General features: G+C 40.7%; 1 protein-coding gene across 1 annotated transcript; it reads right to left on the bottom strand.

Annotated features, from left to right (window-relative positions):
- Positions 1-11,077: 11,077 nt before the first annotated feature.
- Positions 11,078-19,463, bottom strand: Or49 (olfactory receptor-like). Its single transcript, XM_028174854.2, has 7 exons — positions 18,931-19,463; positions 18,569-18,664; positions 17,064-17,256; positions 16,633-16,735; positions 12,822-12,923; positions 12,256-12,408; positions 11,078-11,885 (listed from the first exon to the last, which is right to left on the bottom strand). Exons 1-7 carry the CDS (start codon positions 19,454-19,456, stop codon positions 11,826-11,828), a joined length of 1,233 nt encoding a protein of 410 aa, XP_028030655.2. The 5' UTR covers positions 19,457-19,463; the 3' UTR covers positions 11,078-11,825.
- Positions 19,464-25,782: the final 6,319 nt, after the last annotated feature.

Below are 25,782 nucleotides of genomic sequence, written 5' to 3'. Positions count from 1 at the left end.
CCAAAACCTCTATTAGCGAGAAACAGAAACCTCTGTAAGAGAGAGTCGTTTTTCTCTCATGGACCTCCGTAAGTGAGACTGCTACTTATCTATACCTCTATAAGCGACAGTCGAGCTTTATTTATTTATATCATTAGGAGGAACAAATGACAAAAAAAATTACAAATTCATCATTTGCTATTTTATGACTCATTCTTAACTTTCGTGGAACTTCCTACCGTTGTTTTTGTATTGTTTTCTCGTCAATATTGAACCTATTCTATTTCGTGGAACTAAATAACGTTGTTATTTTATCGCATTCTTTTCGAATGGACCCGTGTGCCTGTGTACCGTCCTGTTTGTCGGACTTACTCAGTTTATCGTTAATCAATTGCGAAGGAAAGTTCTGTTCTGCATCATGTCGAAACGGAAAATTAAAGTACTGTCATTAAGTGAATAGTGAATGCGTTTGAATCCGGAAAATCGCGAAATGAAATTCAGAGGGTGCATCAGCGAGAAACTCGGGTTAGTGAGAAACCTCTATAAGCGAGAACGAGATTGTGCTCCCTTGAACTCTCTCTTATCCAGGTTTGACTGTATATATATTGTTTTTTTTTTTTTTTTAAATAAATAAATATTTACTAACAATCACGCCACGTTAACAGGTCCCGTGCTAACTTCGTAAAGAACTCGTGTTACAGGTACCAGATAACGGAAATAAATGTAAGATTTTTATTATACACATACATATATTTAATATACATCCATAACCCTTTTCTTTTTTTTTTTTTTTAACGCTGGGGAATCCGTTTACGGATACCCGTTCGAGGGGGTTTTTTTTAACGGACCGGGTTATGTCGGACTCCGGCGCCTCCTGAGAGGAAGAAGGGGGGAAGAGAAGGACCGAGGTCCTTCACCTCCCCCAATTTCTCACAGGAGACTACGCCTTGAAAAAGGCGCGCGAAGCACTTGCCCCGCAGAACGACTACCGACTAAACCCCATCGAGCCCCACCACTCCGACTCCACGAAACCCACGGTACCGCAGAGTGCGCGCCGAAGAAACATAACCCTGGAAAAGACATTTATATTTATCATACAATTATCCGCCCTTGGCGGGATTCGAACCCGCGACCCCCTTGTGTAGTGACCATGTCGCTTACCACTACACCAGACGGCCGTTAATATCAAATGTATCGTATGCCCTAAATTGTGTGCAATACATAAACGATTATTTAATGTATCTGTTTCCTCAACTTAGCTATGCACAAATTCCAAACGACAGGCATTATTAACACAGTCATACAAAACAAGACCGGCTCAACTCAGACCGCAGTTTTGACAAGTTTTGCCTACATTTTCTTCACAATTCATACGATAAAGTCGCGGAGGGGAAGTCTTTAGGAAAATATTTGACACGGCGACATTAAATTACTTGCGAACGTTTTGTATTCTGAGATGTAATTTTCTTTGTTGATTATCTTTGATACTTATTTGTCATTATTACAATAGTCCAGCGTACGCCCGAAATTAATAAGCTATCTCAATCCCTTTTTAGCTATCTAAGATAGGAAACGCAATCCTTTTTTCGTTAAAACTGTGCCAATAATCAATCCACAGATCGAGATTGCTATCTTGCAACATGTTCTATATTTGGGAGGACCGATCCCAGATTGCCGATTGCCATCTGTACGTAAATGACAGTTAGGGTGTGTTAATAACCGATCTTTCCATTTTGACATTTGTTTCGATCGGGTGAACAATCTGTTTTTGCAATCCAAGGAATTTTTCATATTTAGGATCGATTACGATTTTCAAGTATTTATATTTTGTGGTTTTTTTTTATTTAAAACTAAGTAAAATGGCATTTTCATTAGTTACAGATGATAGTGACAGTGATCTAGAGGTTTTAGGCCAATTATCGGATTGGGATAATAGTACTTCTGATAGCGATAGTGATTATATTGATTTTCACGATGACAGCTTTCGGGGACGTCGTGCTTCTCGATAAACCAGAGGAATCAATTACACGCAGAGTCTCGATGATGCCGAGTTCGCCTTTAGGTTTAGTTTATCTAAACCTGCAGTCAATCAGCTTTTAAATGAAATAATAACTTTTATCCGCGTGACTTCATCAAGGTTATTATATACCTTCTCAATAATACACAAGGATTATGCATGTACCTGAATCTACACGGTAATAAACTTTCGTTATAAACTTTCAGGAATCATGAAGTTTCTCCAATACGCCATTGACGTTACGGTTCTATGCAATGGGTACCATGCTCATCTCCATAGCCGACTTTGTTGGTGTATCGAAACCGATAGCAAGCAGAATTGTGAGAGACATATCAATAAATAATGTTTCAAAATCGGGGTTGTAATCCCTTTTGAGAGCTTCCACTGCGTGCGCTGCGGAAACGGTTTAAGTTTCGCTAAAGTAATGTGTGAGAGTCTTCTCTGTATCTGTATCTGTCTAAGGTATGAGAGTCTCTTTTGAAGTCGGTTAAAAAGCGTGATTTTGGTACCTTAAATAACTCTTTAACATTCTATTATTCAAAAACATTTTCACTTTCTACGTAAATGAAGAGGCGAGTAAAATTTAGCGTTTTGCCAAAGTAACTATTCCACGCGGACGAAGTCGCGGGCAAAGGCTAGTTTGTAATAAAAATAACAATATTATCATCATCAAGCCCACAGACGTCCAATGCTGAACACAGACCTCCCCTGAGATCCATAGATCATCGCTTCACATCGCGGTCTACCCACGCTACATTTTCCACTTATATCTTGTAATTTCATATGTCTTTATGTAGAACAATAATGACGGATCCAAACTTGAAAACAATACAAGTTGCAGTCTGCGTGTTCTCAAGTAGAAGCTTAAACCGACGTACTCCTCGCTTGGGGGATTTATAGAGAATTCTCCGCCTCATAACAATGTGGAGTACTAAGAGACCATCTATTGTATAACTTATATAAGTTCTTAGCAGTTTTGCACACAGGAGATCTGTCAACAAATACTGGTACGCTAGATTCAAATCAAATGATGGATGAGGAGAACCTAAGTTCGAGCTCAGTTGGAAAAGGCCTTTTTTATTGCGTAAATGGGCGGACGAGCTCACAGCCCACCTGGTGTTAAGTGGTTACTGAAGCCCATAGACATCTACAACGTAAATGCCGTCACCCACCTTGAGATATGAGTTCTGAGTTCTCAGTATAGTTACAAGCCCTGCCCCACACTTCAAACCGAAACGCATTACTGCTTCACGGCAGAAATAGGCAGGGTGGTGGTACCTACCCGTGCGCCCTCACAAGAAGTCCTACCACCAGGTCTATGTCCATTGGACGACTATGGGCCGATTATGATATCATTATCATATGTTTATTCAAATAGAATTATTGACATTCGTGTAATGCTTTTGGTTGGATAGCTCAAGAACTTTTACAAGTAGGGGCAAGATCAAAATCCAATCGGAACAATAAAATTATAAAGGCTGAATTAATTAATTGTGACATCATGATCCTCTACCTATGCTTGAACTACAGCGTGTCTATAAACTTCAGTGGCCAATTGGCATAATCAAAATATGGTAATTGAACGGTGATGGCTGAACTGGTTCATGGTAGCCATGGTTTTGGCATTCTAAACCCATGAACAATAGTGAATTGTTATGAAAATACAAGAAAATTGATAAAATGTGAATGCTATTTTTATCGTTCTGGTATTTCTTCAAAACTAAACTTTAATGCAAATCTTCATTAAAATAAAACGCAAATCATAGAATCAAAAGTAATGTGAAAAGAAGAAACTGGTGGTAAGACCTCTTGTGAGTCCACATGGGTAGGTACCACCACCCTGTCTGTTTCTGCCGTGAAGCAGTAATGCGTTTCGGTTTGAAGGGTGGGGCAGCCGTTGTAACTATACTTGAGACCTTAGAACTTATATCTCAAGGTGGGTGGCGCATTTACGTTGTAGATATCCATGGGCTCCAGTAACCACTTAACACCAGGTGAGCTGTGAGCTCGTCCACACATTAAAGCAATAAATTAAAATAAAAAACAGAACAGAATCTTTGTATGGCATGCTATGGTAGTATCCCGTAGACACAGCCCACTAAGTTTCTCGCTGGATCTTCTCAGTGGGTCGCGATTCCGATCCGGCGGTAGATTCTGCGAAGCACTCCTCTTGTTAGAGCTAATGTGAGCAAATTCTCTCAGGCTGAGCCCGTGAGCACACCTACTCATCCGAGCGTAGCTAGAATAGCCAGGGAATAGGTAGGGAAAAAGTATGGTAGTAGAGAAGTCTGTGGCGGGTAGCCATCATACAACGCCAGATATTTGACAGATGCCTGAATCTCGCTTACGACATTTTCAAGGTAAGCTTGCATATATACAAGTTCCGAACAACAACCTTTGGACCGTCGGTCTACCGAGCAAATATCACCCGCTTGGCGGAAAATCTTCCCTTTGTCGTATATCTACAAGTCAAAGAAGTTTTGACGCCATGCAGGAATCGGTCGTAAAACTCATGCCTATGCAGCTTGATAATGTGGGATGTGAGAAAGATGAAGAAGATCAATATGTTAATGCTGCCTTGAGACACGAGTCTATCTATCTAATCGATCTAAGACTCAATTGTTTTTTTTATTGCCCTTGTAGGCAGACGAGCATACGGCCCACCTGATGGTGAGTGGTTACCACCGCCCATGGACTCCAGCAATGCCAGGGGCAGAGCCAAGCCGCAGTCTACAAAGAATTGTATTCTGCACCGCCTCCCCCATCGAAACGGAAAGCTCGACTGATTCTCGGCAGAAATAGACCTAATAATTATACCTATGTCTATGTCGTACCATCAATGAATACAATGATTTGCAAAGTTATTATTCCTACATGAAATTCGATAGGAAATACGTATTAGATAAATAAGTATTTCCTCAGAATGGCACCTCAGCCGCGATTCGAACATTAGGCGCGTCTGGAACTCAGGACGTCTTCTATTAAAAGAAAACTAGATGATAACGCCATCTTATTGTGTCTTTAAAACGGTTAGTTGCCCTCAATTAAGAAAAATAGTATTATTATTCGCCAATAGATGTCGGGAAGAGTTGATTATTGAAAATACGAATAAAACAACATTCTCTGAAAATAAATCGTAGCTAGATCGATTTATCGCCCCCGAAATCCCCTGTATACTAAATTTTATGAAAATCGTTGGAGCCGTTTCCGAGATTCAGATCATATACATAGGCGGCACAGAAAATTTCGGGAATTAACGAAGTGACACAACATTACCATTTAAAAATGTATTTATTGCTTTTCGAAGTATTCTCCGCGAAATTTGACACATTTTTCCATACGATGGAACCAATCATTAAAGCAACCATTCCATACGGAAGTTGGGGTCTCCAAAATGGCCATTTTGTAGGCGTCCACAGCTTCTTCAGGTGATGAAAATCTCTGTCCACGCAATTTATTCTTTATTTTAGGGAAAGTATAGAAATCATTAGGGCTTAGGTCGGGGCTGTACGGCGGATGGTCTAATAATTCTATGTTTTCTTGCTCTAAAAACTCTTTTGTTCTGTGCGCGGTGTGAGAACTCGCATTGTCGTGATGGAGGATGATGCGGCGGTTGCAGTTCTCTTTACGGAGTTCAGAAACGACCTGTGGCAAACAAATGCTAGCATACCATTCTGCATTAACCGTTCTTTGTCCCTCAAGAGGAATAGTCGTAACATGGCCGGTTTTGGAGACAAACGTGGCCACCATTTTTTTTGCAACACTCCGTGAACGAACAATTTTTCGAATTAGTTTGGTTTTTTGTTTCGGGTTCGTATGCGTATATCCAGGATTCGTCACCTGATACAATGTTGTATACAGCATTTGAGGATCCTGCGTGGAATCTTTCGAGAGTTCTGACGCACCAAGTAATGCGAGCCGCTTTTTGCTCTTCACAGAGCGAATGCGGTAACAACTTTTTTACACCTAATTGTTCATGCAAGATTATTTGTATTTGACTCATGCCAATGTCTAAAGTTGCCTGAATTTCGCGGTATGTCACATGTCGATCTTCCTCAATCAGCTTACGCACAGCATCAACGTTTTCTTGGGTGACTGCAGTTTTTGGACGACCTTGACGGGGATCATCACTGAGCTTGACACGTCCACGTTGAAACTCAGCAAACCAGCGATAAATTGTGGTTTTGGATGGGGCTTCATCACCAAATGCAGAAATCATCCGGTTAACACACTGTTTTTGTGTTAAACCACTTCGAAAGTCATAATAAATCATCGCTCTTGAATTTTCTCGAGTCAATTCCATTTTCTCAACGACTAAACAAGTTTGACAAAACCTCGTGACAAGACCGAGAATCTTTTTTTAAATAAATAAATGGTATTCCATTTTTAAAACCAAGGAGTTTTCAATTAAAAAGATTTTAATATGACAGGAACAGTGGAAATATTCCATTCCCGATACTTTTAGTGCAGCCCTCGTAAGTATATATTAATATACAAGAATTGCTCGTTTAAAGGTATAAGATAAGATAAGATTGGCAAAAGTGTACGTTTGAACTACTTTACTAACTAAGCACAATTATTTTAGTGATATTTTGGCCGACACAAATCATAAATTGATTCTATCAACGTAAAAATATGACGTACGTAGAAAGTCAAGAATATTTTGCTCTATGGAGATGTCACCCCATATAAACGAGTTCATTCCATTAACACAAATGGAAGCATCGACTAAGAAAATAATCCGAATAAAACAAATGATTTTTCCTTTTATTCTTATAGGGGAGATGTTTTCCTACGTGTACACTATTTCCTCGAGTCGATTCTGGTTCTGTCTGAATAAATATCGAGGTTTATATATATATTTTGATCGACGTAAACAATTCTATCCACAATCTGCCTACAAAGAATATTGCGGTATGTTGGTCATGTTGCACGTAGGGATACCAGCAATTTGGAACGCCTTGTGGTGACCGGTAAAATAGAGGGAAAAAGGCCTAGGGGTAGAGGTCTCAGGCGGTTGGCCAACCCCACGTGGGGTCTACGGACCGTCGAGGCGGTTTACACGGTCTTTTATGACTGGGTGAATCGTGGCCGAGGACGTCTCACCTTCCGTCTGGTGCAGGTGCTGACTGGGCACGGATGCTTCGGAAAGTACCTGCACCGGATAGGAGCTAAGCCGACGACGAGGTGCCACCATTGTGGACACGACCTGGACACGGCGGAGCATACGCTCGCTGTCTGCCCCGCTTGGGAGGTGCAGCGCCGTGTCCTTGTCGCAAAGATAGGACCAGACTTGTCGCTGCCTGGCGTCGTGGCGTCGATGCTTGGCGGCGACGAGTCTTGGAAGGCTATGCTCGACTTTTGCGAGTGCACCATCTCGCAGAAGGAGGCGGCGGGGCGAGTGAGGCAAAGCTCTCCTCACTACGCAGAAACCCGCCGCCGCCGAGCAGGGGGTCGGGACCGGGGTCCCGTCCGTAACCCGGCCCCCTAAGAGCTTCGGGCTCCACCCGCTTTGTGCGGGGAGGAGCTTAGGCGTGGGGCAGCGTGGTAGGTCGCGTTCCCCCGACCGCTCCGGGGGAAGGTGTAGCGCGGCGCTATCAATCGGGCTCTTAGCCCGTCGACCGAGGGAACCGGCGGTCATGTTGCTGGCGGCCGCCGGTCCGGCGTCTGGGGGACGGCGGGATGTATGTAATGTGCTCTGCGTAAACCCTGTCCCGCCGTCTCATTAACTCCGACTGGGTTCCCGCCCGGTCCGGGGTAGGGCGCCGGCTGTGAGTGGCAGGAGTTTTTAGTGAGGTTCGATTCCCACATACGCACGGCAGGTGGGGATCCGGCGATTTTCTCCTGTGAAAAAAAAAAAAAAAAAGGGGTAGAGGTCCCAAACGATGGTCGGACCAAATAGCGGAGGAACTGGGGATACCTATCAGCGACGCACTCCACCGGGCTGCAGGGCGGGATCGATGGAGACAGTTGGTTGACGAAATCGGACGGAGTCACGATCCTCAGCAGTGAGGAACCGATCGAAGAGAAACAATAACATCATTTTGGTTTGTGTTTTGTTTTAATTAGGGCAATGTATCGTGCGAGATTCCAAAAGGATACCGTTTTCTATTTTCTACTTTGGAAATAAGACATCTCGTTAATGAGTTGATAAGATTTAGATTGTTGGAAGAGCCCACCTGATGTTAAGTGATTGTCGGAGCCCATAGAAATATAAAACGTAAATGCCGCTATCTACCTTGAGATATGAGTGCTTAGATATAAGTTTTTACAGTTACAACGGCTGCCCCACCCTTCAAGCCGAAACGCATTACTGCTTCACGGCAGAAATGAAGCCGTCGTGGCCTAAAGGATAAGACGTCCGGTGCATTCGTATCGAGCGATGCAACGGTATTCGAATCCCGCAGGCGGGTACCAATTTTTCTAATGAAATACGTACTTAACAAATGTTCACGATTGACTTCCACGGTGAAGGTATAACATAGTGTAATAAAAATTAAACCCGCAAAATTATAATTTGCGTAATGACTGGTGGTAGGACCTCTTGTGAGTCCGAACGGGTAGGTACCACCGCCCCACCTATTTCTGCCGTGAAGCAGTAATGCGTTTCGGTTTGAAGGGTGGGGTAGCCGTTGTGACAATACTGAGACCTTAGAACTATATCTCAAAGTGTGTGGCGCATTTACGTTATAGACGTCTATGGGCTCCAGTAACCACTTAATACCAGGTGGGCTGTGAGCTCGTCCACACATCTAAGCAATAAAAATAAAATAAAATAAATAGGCGGGATGGTGGTACCTACCCGCGTGGACTCACAAGTGGTCCACGCTTTTTTACAATAAAATCATTTTTTCTTACACTATTTTTAATTCAAATTTATTAAAATTTATTTTCTATTTTTTAGTTGGATTTTCTATAAAAGCGTTTTTTGTTAGTTTTTTTAAACTATTATTTTTTACCGTAAACAAGCCGACCTTATTATTGACATTACAATCTAACAAGATATCATTGAAGGTAACTTTGCAAATAAACTTATAAAATACCAATATATAATATGCACGACATTACGAAAATATTCTCCGCTGCACAGCAGAGACGTAAAATCATCATTACCCAATGCGTTGAGGCTGAAAATAAAATCGAGCACGGCTCAGCGAAGACTGGCCTTGTAGTTACGAATTTATGGCAACTTGACTTGAATTTCCGCGAGCAAATGCTTTTCACGTTCTATTTAAATGTGACCCTTTCCCTGGTCATACTTTAAAATTAATGTTACATTGTAACCACCGCTCTGTTCATTACTTAACTCACAGCCCTCTTGTAGCTTTCTGAAGGCGGCCAACCCCCTCAGAACATAATATCGTAATCTTAACTATTCTGTAAAACAACTCACAGCTCTTGAAAAATCCAATACGGAACGCTTCAACCCAGAAAAAGATGGTGGTACCTATCAATTAGGGCTCTTAATGTCCTTCCAGTAAAAATCTCTGCGCATAGTTCTTCTCCATTATCTTTTACACATACCTATAACCAGCACATATAACACTAGAGAATATTCAAAAATTGGGGGCTTGGAAGAGAAAATAAACAGAATAAATAATTTCATTATTTTTGTGGTCCCATAACTTACATAAATTTAAAATGGAACTTGTGCCTCATTTGCAAAAAATCGTAAATCCTAGTAAATTTTATTGGACGCGGATCCATTGATCATTCACCATAAAATGCTTCATTATATCGTCTACTTAAAGTCTAGAATGACATTTTTATTGAGTGCCATTCAAAAATGAACTCTATTTTCTGCCGCTAAGAACTACTATCAAAAACCATTATTGTTGCAGACGTGCAATATCGCGCTGAATCAATCTTGGATACTATTTACATTTTTCCGATTGAATTCACCACTCTATAGGATAGAGTAGATGAGGTTGTGGCTGCATTTGATATCTAGGATCGTATACTATAAAATAGTAGTGGAACGGTACTGTCCTGTTACAGTCTGGAAATGTATGTAAAATAGGGATCGCCGCGCATAAAATAAAAGTTACGCTGTTCCAAAATCTTCTGTTATTAAAAATAATAATTAATTAACACTTTTATTACGCCTTGGTCATTTTTTAACCGTCGTCGCCATCTTACTTTTCTCTGTCATTCTCTTTTCTCTTTCTTTCCGTTTTCTCTCACTCACATCTTAACGCTCCGTTCCACACTATTTTCATACGTTCCGTTTTTACCAATCCTACATGTATGCAAAACACACATTTAAAAACCAAAAATAACTCGTATTTTTTTTCCTACCTATTCTAGTAATCTCGAGGGGTTATTCTAGATTCACCGAACTAGTAGGTGAGCTCACGGGGCTCAAGCCGGGAGTGTTGCTAGCACTGGCCCTAGCAAGATAACTCGTCATGGGTCAATGCTACAATGTGAGCTTTCGCCGAAGTGTCAAAAAGAACTGTAAAAATGTGAGCCGTCACTGGACGCCTCGCAGATGGGAAACATCGACATTATTTTGTAAAAGTAATATGCAGAAAAGAACAGTTTGCGATAATTAAGAACTAAATATATTATGTCATAATGATAAAATAAAATATTACGAAAAAATAATTTGCTTTCAAGTAAAACACAGGCTATGTGTACTGTAGTAAACAACACTGTATACACTACGGAGTATACACTATAGGTATCCGAGCTCAGTGTAGCGAGAGAGATGGCTTAACGCCGGATCGAGTGGGAGAGAATCGCACAGTCGATTGCGCATGGCGACGCGTCGCCACACCGTGCACACTACTGCATATAGACTGTATATATATACCATCATAAGAGCGTGGCGACGCGTCGCCAGAAATCGGTTTTACGTGCGGCTATAGATGCTTCGCATCAAAAATTTCAACAACAAAAACTGCATAGCAGTCGATACGATTCGTGATAACTAAAGAAAATACGAAAAATTTAACAATAGCATAGGTAATCCGATCGTGTATATTACGAACATCGGCCACTAATCCCAGATGTCCCGCGTGCCCCCTAGACGTGGGAAAATTGTAGGACGTTCGGCGCCCGGAATTAAATGAATCCCATCCGGTAGTGGCCAGAAGAGCCCATGAAAATTATAACGTAAATGCCAAAAAATAACTTATGACATATTAGTAAAATTTTAATCGAAATGCATGATACGTGCAGGCTCACAGTTTGCCCTATTAAAAGTAAATATTATTGCAGTACAATATATAGTGCTGGGTGTTTAGTGCGAGTTTCTTAACGTTCTCGATAGCGTAAACGTTAAGCCAATTTTGTATGCAGTGGGAACACCGCCCCTAGCGGCAAACGTTTCCAGAGATCGTTTTTGCCACGTACCATCCGGCTATGGAATGAGCTCCCCTCCACGGTGTTTCCCGAGCGCTTTAACATGTCCTTCTTCAAACGAGGCTTGTGGAGAGTATTAAGCGGTAGGCAACGGCTTGGCTCTGCCCCTGGCATTGCTGAAGTCCATGGGCGACGGTAACCACTCACCATCAGGTGGGCCGTATGCTCGTCTGCCTACAAAGGCAATAAAAAAAAAAAACGTACGCAAACGATCCCATTCCATACAAATATGAGCTAACTTTTACGCTATCGAAAACGTTAAAAAACTCGCACTAAGCACACTGCTACCTACTCTCCGATGAGTAATATTCGAATACAAATAATTAGTACTCAAACGAAAACTTTTACTACAAAAATCACTGTTCACATGTGTACATTATATTTGTGATAATTTTTATTTTAACTATATTAATTTTCCAACGTGATTCTTCTTGTTTTTTAACGGTTTCAGTGTCTTTGAGATTTATTGTTCTTCTAAAACGGACATTACCAAAGTGAAGAAAGACATCCCTGTTTTGATGAACTGCAACAATTTAATTATTATTATCTTTTTCATTAAAAATAATTATTATGTACACCCTCTTTAATGAATTATGACCACATTTTTATACATTTGATAAGTTCCCTATATCTCGCCATGATCACGAGTAGACTGAAGACTGCTGGTAGGAGAGTACAGTAGTTACAGTAGGCAGCGGCATGACTATATCATTGGCATTGCTGATGTCCATGAGCGACGGTAACCACTCACCATCAGGTGGGCCGTATGCCTGTAGGGCAATAAAAAAGGATGTTAGGAGCAAACAAATTTCTCTACCCTCTTCATGATTCATTTTTGAGTGTTGAAAATGAAAAATCTTTCCTGCTTCCGACATAAACAACTACCATCTTACCCAAGTAAATGTTGGCAATGATAGGGTGATAGTACCGAAAATGTAAATAGGCATTCTTTGACTGAGCGCCATTTTGAATATTCGCACATTCTGCTTGTGTGCGCGATTAAAGATATACCATTTCTCTGTGACAGCAAGCTCTAGGGATGCACACTAGAATAAAAAAAACAATTTTGCGTATTATGATTTCTCCAATGAATACGTAAATTTATAGCCAACCCTATATATTCCAGTAGTTATTGGAAAGATTCACTGGATAATGCGAATGTGCGTGCTGGACACCAACTGCAATTTGCTAATGGTATGTCTATATCGAAAATCTTCCCGGGTTGCTAACACTCCTTACTTTGTCGCTGACAGGGGACACATCAAAGGGAAAACAAATTTGTTTGTTTTTATATAATTCCGAGCATTTTCATATTTACTCACCTTTTAAACCTTTTCTGGACTTCCACGAATAATTCAAGACCAAAATTAGCCAAAAGTCCAACCGTTCTCGAGTTTTAGCGAGACTAACTAACAGCAATTCATTTTTATATATAGAGGTAGATAGATTTAACACTCACTTCGTCATCGACTTGCTGTCCCAATAAACAAAACATTAACACGACGAAGATAAAACAGATTTCGTGCACGTAATACTTAATTGTGTCCGGACTCAGCTTATCCTGAAAGAAAGTGGCGCTTCCAGTTTTTATACTTGCAATTAAGAAGTTTTAACTCCGGTCTTGCACGGTTCGATCCTCGACGAGAACTAAATGTAATTAAATAAGTTAATGACCCTGACACTCTGGAGGTAGTAATTAAGTAAGTAGTAAGTTAGTAATTAGTAAAAGTCGATTGCAGAATTCAATAAATAACTAAAAATCCTGTCGAAGTATTACAATTCAAATAAAATATGTATTGTACCAATTTTAATGTGAGTATGTGAATGTACTAAAAATTGATTTATTCAGAGAGTTCAATTAAAAATTTGTTCGACTTTCCGAGGGATGATTATTAAAATAAACTTGGATTAGAAAAACTTGTATATTAAAGTAAAAAATCAATAATCTAGGATACAGTGTCACTTATGACAAGGGTATCATGACAACGGATTTGCGTATTACAGCGCTCTCTAGTGACGGTTTTAGGAGTTGGAAAAAACAGGGTGAACATTCCGCCCACCATGAACTACAAAAGTTCATAGCCAACAATGAGGCCATCAAATTTTACATGTACAATTAACATCTCCATGAAACCGTAACATCTTAACCTAATAGTAATCAATAAAGAACTGCTCAACATGAACTAAATATAAATTACACATTAAAGAAACCATAATAACGACAAAGTTCAGTCAAGGGTTGCTTTTAAACAGTTCGTATTTACTTACAACTAAACAATAACAAAATACTTAATAGCTGATGCATCCAAAGATACATTTAAGTTACATACATTGCATGAAATATCTACAGTTATTCAGGTAAGTAATGTTAAAAAGCGATAGGCAAAATGCAAAGTTTGGAGACTGGTCTTACAATTTTAGATTTCTTACATTTGATAGTACCCTTGTGACATTATCTGGAAGTCAGTATGCTCTGGTACGACCTTGACCATTCGATACATCTTAACTATGTCCGCTGCGAAACATATAGGATAAGTACGCCATTTCATAATTATGTGTCGTAACTCTGGTTGAAGCCTTGGACCTACCAATAAATCATTGTTCAATGACTTGCCGCTGGTACCCTTACACGAAGCGTCGAAAACAACGCCGACCTTCGTTGTACTTTTGTCCTCGCGAACAACCAACTGCATGATGAGGTAGATAAACGCATCCTGGCTTAGCAGCTTCTTGTTTGTCATTAATTACTTCTATATGATTCATAGCCAGGTGGCTACATTTATTACCTTGGATTATTCTTGCTTCAAGAATGGATTATTTTCAAGTTTCTTCTTGAGCAAGTGGATTGTTGTCGCGAAAAGGAAGACCTACAACATAACGACCCAAACTGTCCCTAGTTGTAGTGGATTCAAAGTATCTTTCACAGGATTCTTCTTCCTTGGATAAAAGTGGATGATGCTAGTCAGTTTCAATCTCCCAGAACTGACGCAGCAAATCATTGATTGAGTTGTCATGGGTATGTGCGCTAATAATGTAAGGAGTATCCCCACTAACTTAAACTCGTCCCGACAGGATCCATCCCAGCTGTGTATTTTGAGCTGTCAAGGTTCCAGGTGGATTTCTCAATATGCCTTCTGACAAAACCTGACCATACACATCAGCGCCCAGTAGAAGATCTATATTGCTTGGTGTACCATATCCTGGATCAGCCATCTGCAATTGCAACAATACCGGCCAATCCTGAAATTGAATTTGCTGTGAAGGAAGAGTGGATGTTAGGCAGTTTAAAACATAGGCTTGAACGGGATAGCTAAAAGAGTTATATGTGGACTGTACTTTAAATTGAACCATATGTTTTACTGAAATACTAGATTTTTCTCCTCCTAAACCAGATATGGTACTTAGAACTGGCAACCTTCAAAGCTGCAAAAGTTGAACTGCGTGTTCACTAATAAACGAGGCTTGAGAGCCCTGATCCAACAATGCCCTAAGTGTGTGATACATACCCTTGTTGGATACATAAACTAATGCGCTAGCTAACATTACTTGACTACTTGATCTCATTTCACTGTTAGAAAAATGGCTGACAACACGCTCCACGTGATCCGCTGCCTGCGGTTCTTGTGCTGGCTCCCGCTGTTGATTAGTGGGCTGACTAGGACCCGCCAGGGTCGGATTGTGAGTGCCGCCTTCCTGGTGCAGCAGCGAGTGATGACGTTGGCCACAGCACCGACAAGCCGTGCGTCGTTTGCACTGTGTTACCGAATGGTTAGCTCCGAAGCAATTGAAACACAGTTTTCTCTTCTGGATGAAGTCCCGGCGATTCCCGATGGCTTCTTGTACAAATTTCTTGCATTGATAAAGCAAGTGATGTCCCGAACAGAATGGGCAGGATACAGACGTCGTCACGCTGAACACCTTCGGTTTATCCGCTGCATCTTTGCCTCTAAACTCTCTTCTTTGGTTTGGTTCTAAAAACTCGAGTGCTCGATATCTTGATTCCAGGAATGATTGGAACTCGCTTAGTGTAGGCAATCGATCAGCCTGTTCGCTTAGTTTTTGTTCCCATTGTTTCTGGGATTCATTATCCAATTTTATTGTGATGAGATATATAATCAGGATGTCCCATGTCGATATAGGTATACCAAGGTTAGATAAAGCGTGCAAGCAATCATTTGTCGTATCGAGTATTTGTTTAACACCGTTGGATGACTCTGAAGATAAAGCCCTTTGGCCCACCAGCCTGGCCAGAATGCTGTTCGCGATGTAACGTTTGTTATTGTACCTTTTGTTTAATAGCTATATTCGTTATTTTCGCATCCCAATATAACATTCTGGTGATTTTCTTCAAACTAACCAGTGTTGTTCCAATAATTGCAATCTCGTTTCGATATATTCCCTTGTTATTCTAGACGCAGGTGACTTTTTGAAATTAATCTTTGCCTTAAATATCTTATTTTGAATATCGGTTTTTTAATATAACTGTCCGGGCCCATTCTTCACATTCACTAGTACTTAGCAACGAAATAGTTTTGTGTTAATTACGGTTTGTAACATTCTTTGCACTTAAAATTGTTGTTTATCATTAGTTGTTTTCTTATCTGGCTCGTATTGGACCATGTTCGACTTTCCGAGGGATGATTATTAAAATAAACTTGGATTAGAAAAACTTGTATATTAAAGTAAAAAATCAATAATCTAGGATACAGTGTCACTTATGACAAGGGTATCATGACAACGGATTTGCGTATTACAGCGCTCTCTAGTGACGGTTTTAGGAGTTGGAAAAAACAGGGTGAACAAATTAATTTGACAGCATTATATAACTTAACTTATACCGTTGCTAAGCTTGAAAGCGCTCTGGTTGAAATTTAGATTTGTCGCTAACCAGTTCTATTGGGTGATCGATTCTACATTTAAAAATGGGAAGCGGTTAGCGGGTATCTTTATTTAGTTTTTGTTTATCACCTAGATGAATTTAATTCTTAGGAATTCTAGAGGAAGAGGTAGACCTAAGAAGAAATGGATGGATTGTGTGAAAGACGATATGGGTAGGAGGGGAGTGAGCGAAGAAATGGTATATGATAGAAGAGTATGGAAGGATAAAACATGTTGCGCCGACCCCAGGTGACTGGGAGAAGGGCAGGATAATGATGATGATGATGAATTTAATTCTTAGACGTCGGATAATTCATAGAAGCCAATTAAGTGATAATATTGCAAAAACAAGTACTAATTGATATAAAGAAAATGTTGCATCATATACGTACAGAAATAGCAATCTTCACCGAACACATGCAAACAAGGATAATGGCCACAAGAATCAACGCCAAATAGAAAGGGCGGCATATTACATTTAGGCGATTGCTGAATCTAAAACATAATTAACCACATCATTATACAATAGTTTATTAAGTTATACTTAAGTTTTACTGGTGGTATGACCTCTTGTGAGTCCGCACGGGTAGGTACTACCGCCCCGCCTATTTCTGCCGTGAAGCAGTAATGCGTTTCGGTTAGAAGGGTGGGGCAGCCGTTGTAACTTACTTGAGACCTAAGAACTTATGGTACAAGGTGGGTGGCGCATTTACGTTGTGGATGTCTATGGGCTCCAGTAACCACTTAACACCAGGTGGGCTGTGAGCTCGTCCACCCATCTAAGCAATAAAAAAAATTATTTCCCTAAGCAATACTTATTTACCTTTTAATTTTTACGTAATGTTTAACGCACTGAGACAGGACCGTAGTGCAGGATTTTTGCCATTTTTCATCTTTCTGTTGGTTAAGTTCTAGCACCAGCTCGTTCAAGTGTTGTAGAATGAAATTTAATATCCTCAATTGACGAATAATTTGACCGACCAGTAGAATTATCGTTGATTGAAGACCGGGGTAAGCTGAAACGTATAAGAATCAACTAATCTGGGGTTTTTTCCTCTTAATTGCCGAGACAATTGAGCCGTCCATCGATAAACGCCAAAATCTGTACTGTATTTTAAGATGGCTCTCCCATCATTCAAACTTGACTGATTTTTTTTCATTACTTTTATGGGTGGACGAGCTCACAGCCCACCTGGTGTTAAGTGGTTACTGGAGCCCATAGACATCTACAACGTAAATGCGCCATCCATCTTGAGATATAAGTTCTAAGGTCTCAGTATAGTAACAACGGCTACCCCACCTTTTAAACCAAAACGCATTACTGCTTCACGACAGAAACAGGCGGGGTAGTGGTACCTACCCGTGCGGACTCACAAGAGGTCCTATCACCAGTAATTACGCAAATATAATTTTGTGGGTTTGATTTTTATTACACGGTGTTATTTCTTCACCGTGGAAGTCAATCGTGAACATTTGGTACGTATATCATTAGAAAAATTGGCCTGCGGGATTCGAACACCGTTGCATCGCTGGATACGAATGCACTGGACATCTTATCCTTTAGGCCATGACGACTTCGAGAAAATCGCTGCAGAAATAGGCATAATGGAATTGAACGCATGAGCTCTTACAATACACCCCATGAAAAGTGAAATTGTTGTATATACTGTACTGTAGGTACTGATATACAGTAAAAACTGAGATTTTAGAACTCAAGTCTCAAGGTGAGTGGCGGCATTTACTTTGTAGATGTTTATGGGTTCCAGTGACCACTTAACAACAGGTGAACCTTGAGCTCGTCCACGCATCGAAATAATAATAAAAAAATTAACAAATTTCGGTCTTCGTTTTTACAAGACGATGCTAACTAACGGATGTACATAGTAAAATTTTGTGAACATATGTCATGCATGTATTATCTTTAAAATAGTCATGTCTGCACGTGTATTTGAGCATCGACCACAGTCGGCATTGGATACGAGAGCACCGGCCATCTTATCATTTGTACCACGACAAGGTTGGCAACGTTATCTATATTTCCTTCGGTCAAATGCTCTTCTTCAAGGAATATTATAATAATAAAATGTGACAGTCTTTAAATATGAGATGCTTTAAATTTTATCCTTATTTTGATATAATTCGCCCAACTACTTTTGAGTGGGGCTTATCTCTATCTATCCCATGATGTCTAATATTATTCCTCCAACCTCGAATATTTGAAGACCCATCACAATTCATCATCATATGCAATTTAAGATAATAATTCGATACTATTCATGGCCTTAAAAACAAGATGATTTGAAGAGACACTCACGACATTAAACTTACCTATGCAACATAAGTAACCCGCATATGCGTGGAATATAAATGACAAGGTGTACACTTTTATATCCGCCAAACTCCAGGGAAACCACATGTCGAATGCTGAAAAAAAAATTACATACACCGATAGCTTCATCACAATACAAGGAATTACAAAACTTTTAGTTTTCGCCTTTCAAATATAAATTTGTTTTAAATTTCAAACCCAAATTTTTGAACCCACGACCCTCGGCGCAACAGTCAGAGCGCTGACCACTGCACCACTGAATCAATCATACATTTCATCAATCAATCAATCAATCATAAACTTTCATAATATTTGCTATTATTATTTTTAATAGAATTAAAAACGTACTCAAAGTACTTACCTAGCAGCCTCAAAGATTTGTCTTCACTAACAAGCATACTGTAAATTGGACTGCAGAGATACAATGTGGCACAAAGCCACACTCCCGTTACATATATCTTCAACAGTAAACTAGTATAGTTTAACAAATCTTTCTGCGACTCTACAACCAATTTCTTAAGCTGCATCATCTTCTTGCCATTATTGACATTAAAAATGTAATCAACGATAGGTATATCCAATGCTGCATCTCTAAAAGCCATCTCGGTTAGAAAATCTCGGAATTGGATGCGAAAAACTAAGCATATTCCAAGTGTTATTGTCATAATGACACCGGTGCTCCAAATACAAGCGCCCTGAATGAAAAGAAGAAGGTCAGAGGAACTGCTAATTACGAAACCAGAGGTGAAGAGGAAACAAAGTAGTCCAATGATAAAGTTGAATATTTGGACGGTGAACCAGAATTTTGAGTTCCAATTGGTTTCTTTGAAGATTGATATTCCTGCAAAGGATAGAACTCGGTGAAAAGCAGAGAACGTGTCCGCCATGATGGAGTAAAAGTGATTCGATTTCGGTCGTATGAACGATTTTTTTATTTGGATATAAAAGTGGATACAGTCACCAACATATGCCTGTTTTTTATTTTTAAATAATATATTTTAACTAATATATATTTTTTATTGCCCTTGTAGGTAGCCCTGGTCGTGAGTAACCACTCGGAGATAACCATAACCATCGGCGCCCATGAACTTCAGCAATGCCAGGGGCAGAGCCAAGCCGCTGCCTACCGCAAAGTAGGCCCTTAGATACGGTTTGAAGGGCGGGGCAGCCGTTGTAACTATACTTGAGACCTTAGAACTTATATCTCAAGGTGGGTGGCGCATTTACTTTGTGGATGTCTATGGGCTCCAGTAACCATTTAACACCAGGTGAGCTGTGAGCTCGTCCACCCATCTATGCAATAAAAAAAAACCCTTAGAGCGCATTTAGCATCAAACAATTACCAGACTCTCGGTATGTAATTTTAGCAAAATTTTAAATAGCTTTTCTTATATTTTCAGTACATTTTAGATAAAAGCCTCTAAAGTTTCTGCAAACATTAAAAGTTTAAAGCTAGGCCTTCACCCAGGGTGAGATAATATAACTTCTTTACTTATTCACTTAACTCTTCAATAGAAATCATCTCAGAAAGTTAATAAAACCAATCTTCATCTTCCATTTGACAAAAACACTCCAATTCCAGCCAACCAGAAAAAAGTATATTTATCAACGCATTTTTTTCTCTCACGATGACACAAATCAACTGTCAAATACATAAAATTACATTCCTGTACATGACTGTACCCGTCACAGTAATCATCTTCGCAAAGTTGTACTTAAAAAAACGATAGAACACCCAGGGAAACAACAGGTGCTTCCACTATTAATATAATAATATGTATAGCATTTAAGTGACAAGTCTTTGATATTTTGACATCTGAGAAGAGAAATATTCTCTTTTGATACATACTTGAATACAATTCTGATTTGACATTTCTATTTTTTTTACGTATCCTATGATTTTCTTTCATTTCTTTGCTGGCACTGTAAGTACCTATATTCTTCAGAGTCTAATTTTAGCATTATGCTGTTTTAGTAATTATTTATGCTCATCCTTCGTCTATTAGTTATTTTCTGTTTTTTGGGAAATTGGGTGGAAGTTGGCTCCGGTAACAGATGAACCTGCGGTGAATCTTGAGAAAGTCCAGAACTGATCTAAGCAATGCAAAAGTCAGTTTAGGGAACGTGGTTTTTTTGGCTCTGAATTGGCTCGTGCGACTTTAGACTGTAATCACTTAACTTAAAGTCTCAATTGTGTTGTCTAATCTGTGTTCCCTGAGTGTTCACAAAACCTATGCGCTACCAATAAAAATGCTTAACAATAGGCAAATACAAAACTCAAATTTCATACAGCTCTTACCGACTTAATTAAGTGACAATGTGTAAAACGTAATTTATGTTAGCAATTGAAGTTACTGAATTATTTTTGGACTATTAATAAGTTGTCAAACCTTCTTGGAACAACAACTATTTATATTTATAATACTTAATATTATAAAGAGGAAAGATTTGTTTGTTTGTTTCGAATAGGCTCCGAAACTACTGGACCGATTTGAAAAATTCTTTTTCCATTAGAAACCGACATTGTCCCTGATGAACATAGGCTACATTTGTTTTTTTTTTTTTTATTTTTTTTTGTTTGTTTCATGTGTGTTTTAATGTTTCCGAAGCGAAGCGAGAGCGGGTCGCTAGTATATTTATAAGAGAGCGTTTGGACGCAAAAGCGTGACATTATTTCTGAGTATTAATTTCATTAATAGAACGGCCTTTCTGCGTAGTGTTTCACGGTCTGGACAATTGAAGTATTCGAAGCGTTAGATATTGTGGAACATAAAAGAATTATTATAAGATTAACCCAAAAAGTAGTTTCAATCATATCATATAGACATGCATATAATAATAATATCTATACTAATATTATAAAGAGGAAAGATTTGTTTGTTTGTTTGTTTCGAATAGGCTCCGAAACTACTGGACCGATTTGAAAAATTATTTTTCCATTAGAAGCCGACATTGTCCCTGATGAACATAGGCTACTTTTTTTTAATTTTTTTTTTTTGGTTTCATGTGTGTTTTAATGTTTCCGAAGCGAAGCGAGGGCGGGTCGCTAGTGTTGTATAAACACCTTAAAAAATGTTACGCCTTTTTAGAATTTATTAAAGTTATTAAAGACCAAAATTATAAACGATTTCAACATAAAATACCACAAAATCAACATGTAAATTCTTTGAACTGAAAAATACAGATACAAAATACAGACGCATTCAAATTTACTACAATCAACAACATTAAAAATACCTTCGAGATACACATTACACAATACACGATTTTAATGCTTAAAAGAAAACGAGAAAATGAAATTATTCAAGTAAAAATATAATTGGGCCCTTAAGGCGAATTTCGGATAATAATTACCAAGATATCTTACAACGTAGGCAAAAAGATCTTTTATCTTTTTGTTTCTTTAATGGACAAAGAAATCTTTATTGAGTCATAATTGGAATTCTCCTATGGGTTCCTTCCATTAAAACTGTGTAAATTAATTAAAAACATTTACTTGCGAACGGTAGGGCCGAATTTTCGCTGTACTGTTTTTTTTATACCTAAAAAAATTCTCTGACATTTTCGCAGACAACCCGCACTTAGAATAGAATAGAACCCGCTTAAGCGTCTAGTCTGCGTTTAACACCCTGCCCTGGTCCGTGATAGGGGGGGCGCTGGAACGACATAGAGTGCCCCCCTACCTTCGCCGGCTGGTGGGTTCCTACTTAGAGGACAGATCGGTCACGTGTACCGGACATGGTGGGATCCTGCACCGGTTCCCGGTCGTGCGCGGTGTTCCACAGGGGTCGGTGCTCGGCCCCCTTTTGTGGAATATCGGGTATGACTGGGTGCTGAGAGGTGCCCTCCTCCCGGGCCTGAGCGTAATATGTTACGCGGACGACACGTTGGTCGTGGCCCGGGGGGGGAGTTTTGCTGAGTCTGCCCGTCTTGCTACGGCTGGGGTGGCGCATGTCGTCGGCAAAATTAGGAGATTGGGCCTCGACGTGGCGCTCAGTAAATCCGAGGCCATGTGGTTCCACAGGCCCCGGAGAGTGCCACCTGTCGATGCCCATATCGTGGTTGGAGGCGTCCGTATCGGGGTCGGGGTGCAGTTGAAGTACCTCGGCCTCATTCTGGACAGTCGTTGGACCTTCCGTGCTCACTTTCAGAACCTGGTCCCTCGTTTGTTGGGGGTGGCCGGCGCGCTAAGCCGGCTTCTGCCCAACGTCGGGGGGCCTGACCAGGTGACGCGCCGTCTCTATACGGGGGTGGTGCGATCAATGGCCCTATACGGGGCGCCCGTGTGGGGCCAGTCCCTGGCCGTGGGGGTGGCGAAGCTGCTGCAACGGCCGCAACGCACCATCGCGGTCAGGGTCATCCGTGGTTATCGCACCATCTCCTTTGAGGCGGCGTGTGTACTGGCTGGGACGCCGCCTTGGGTTTTGGAAGCGGAGGCGCTCGCCGCTGACTATAGGTGGCGGGCTGAACTTCGTGCCCGGGGCGTGGCGCGTCCCAGCCCCAGTGTGGTCAGAGCACGGAGGGCCCAATCTCGGCGGTCCGTGCTGGAGTCGTGGTCCAGACGGCTGGCTGATCCTTCGGCTGGTCGTAGGACCGTCGAGGCGATTCGCCCGGTCCTTGTGGATTGGGTGAATCGTGACAGAGGACGCCTCACTTTCCGGCTTACGCAGGTGCTCACTGGGCATGGTTGTTTCGGTGAGTTCCTGCACCGGATCACAGCCGAGCCGACGGCAGAGTGCCACCATTGTGGTTGCGACTTGGACACGGCAGAGCATACGCTCGTCGCCTGCCCCGCATGGGAGGGGTGGCGCCGTGTCCTCGTCGCAAAAATAGGAACCGACTTGTCGTTGCCGAGTGTTGTGGCATCGATGCTCGGCGACGACGAGTCGTGGAAGGCGATGCTCGACTTCTGCGAGTGCACCATCTCGCAGAAGGAGGCGGCGGGGCGCGTGAGAGACGCACAATCCCGGCGCCGTCGAGCGGGGGCCAGGGAGGCGGATTTCGCCCAAGCCCTGGCCCTCTAAGTGTTTCGGGTCCCCCTCACATGTCGGTCTGGGGACCGGCGAGGGGGGCCTAAGAAGACGACGTGCAAGCTGCTCTGCACGCGTTTTACGCAAGAGCATCCGGGTGATGGAAGGCCGGCTATCCTCGACCCACGCTGGTTCTGGCCCAGCGGGGTATTCCGTAGGGTAACCCACTCTAACCGGCGCCATCTAGGCGGGCTTCGGACAGTCTGCCGACCGAGAGGGCTGGTGGTCGTGGCGCCGACGACCGCCAGTCCGGCGTCCCGAGGGGGAGGGTGATGGGAGAGATGTGCTCCGCACTAAACGCTTCACTTTCCCCCCCCCGCCTTGTCATGAGTTCTGTCTCATGCGAGGTTTGGACGTTGGTTGTTGAGCGACAGGAGGTTTTAGTCAGTTCGACTCTGACATACCCCGCCCAGTATCCCCAGAAAAGGGCGGAAGTCCGGCGATTTCCTCAAAAAAAAAAAAAAAAAAAAAAAAAAAAAAAAAAAAAAAAAAAAAAAAAAAAAAAAAAAAAAAAAAAAAAAAAAGCGTCTAGTCTGGTTATCTATATATGAATACGTGAAGCTAAAACTTTGTATCCCTTTTTATGAAAATTGCGCGGACGGAGGAGTAGCAAATTTTCCACACTTATAGAGAATATAGAGAAGAAGTGCACAATGCTAATTTTTTTTAAAAAAATGCTTAAGAGATACTTTAAATCAATAAAGAAAACATAACACACACTACATACCATGTATTTGACGCACACACGCATGCATACTATTTATTGTCAAACTTTTGTTCTTGACGTCTCTTGTCAAATTGAGAATAGAATAAATATTGTTTGTCTTTGTTAATATTTTTTATAGTGTAGTCTTGGCGAAATTTGTGATTATAGAAGTATAGAATACAATCATAATAGTGTACAAACTTACAATTCCAATTAATTATAGTCGAATTTCGACTACTGCGGGACCACTAGTATAACTAAAACTTTGGTAAAATGGTTTTCCCGTCCACCAAAATAAAACGCACGATTACTTTATGGCCAAAACATGCGTCAGTATTAATTTTGTGACGCATACAAGTAACTATATTAATTTGAGTAGGTTTTAAATTTGAACAAAATTTAAGTCATCTTCCTCCGACTCTTTTACCAACAAATTTATTTTAAAATGATCATCAAGAATAAGGCTAATTTCTGCTAAATTCCGGTTAAATTTAAAATCGATTTCTTTTATTCTTTTTTTTTATTACTTAGATGGATGGACGAGCCCATAGCCCACCTGGTTTTAAGTGGTTACTGGAGCCCATAGACATTTGAAGTCGTCGTGGCCTAAAGGATAAGACGTCCGGTGCATTCGTATCGAGCGATGCACCGGTGTTCGAATCCCGCTGGCGTGTACCAATTTTTCTAATGAAATACGTACTCAGAAAATGTTCACGATTGACTCTCACGGTGAAGGAATAACATCGTGCAATAAAAATCAAACCCGCAAAATTATAATTTGCCTAATTACTGGCGGTAGGACCTCTTGTGAGTCCGCACCGCCCCGCCTATTTCTGCCGTGAAGCAGTAATGCGTTTCGGTTTGAAGGGTGGGGCAGCCGTTATACTGAAACCTTAGAACTATATCTCAAGGTGTGTGGCGCATTTACGTTGTAGATGTCTATGGGCTCCAGTAACCACTTAGCACCAGGTGGGCTGTGAGCTCGTCCACACATCTAAGCAATAAAAAAAAAAACACTTTGAGATATACGTTATACTCGAAGCGAAACATCGAACGGATCACCTGAAGCGAAGCGGAACAAGCGAATTGAGAGTTTTAAAGTGTTTTTTTTACTATTTTAAGTGTTCTAAGTGTTGAATACAGTTTTTAAGTTGTACTTTGGTGAAATTTTATTTATCTCGAGCCACAGCGTAACACACAATAAGATAATAGTTGAATAAATCAAGTCGGTACATGATAGTGGCGAAAATGAAAAATAGTTGTTACACGAAAATGATTTATGATGTTTGGTGTTTGAGTGACGAATGTACCAGAGCAGGACTGTGCCAGATAAGCCGTATTCCATATTGAGTATCAATTATTTTTTGTTAAGAATAATTTGGTGTCGCGTGTACTCTATACGAGAGTATTCTTCTGTTTCCTCTCTGGAAAATGACACTTTTTTTTATTGCTTAGATAGGTGGACGAGTTCACGGCC

Source organism: Bombyx mandarina, chromosome 28, assembly GCF_030267445.1.
Source record: "Bombyx mandarina strain Sakado chromosome 28, ASM3026744v2".
Classification (NCBI taxonomy): Eukaryota; Metazoa; Arthropoda; class Insecta; order Lepidoptera; family Bombycidae; genus Bombyx; species Bombyx mandarina.
This window is presented reverse-complemented; position numbering and strand designations above follow the sequence as displayed.

What these genes read in the sequence shown, in the direction of transcription:
- Or49 (XM_028174854.2), bottom strand. Translation starts at nt 19,456, where the DNA reads ATGGCGGACACGTTCTCTGCTTTTCACCGAGTTCTATCCTTTGCAGGA. An exon ending in CGGTGAAGATTGCTATTTCT is followed by an intron (nt 12,924 to 16,632) that starts GTACGTATATGA and finishes ACTTTCTTTCAG; the next exon opens with GATAAGCTGAGTCCGGACAC. An exon ending in CATTGCCAACATTTACTTGG is followed by an intron (nt 11,886 to 12,255) that starts GTAAGATGGTAG and finishes AAATTGTTGCAG; the next exon opens with TTCATCAAAACAGGGATGTC.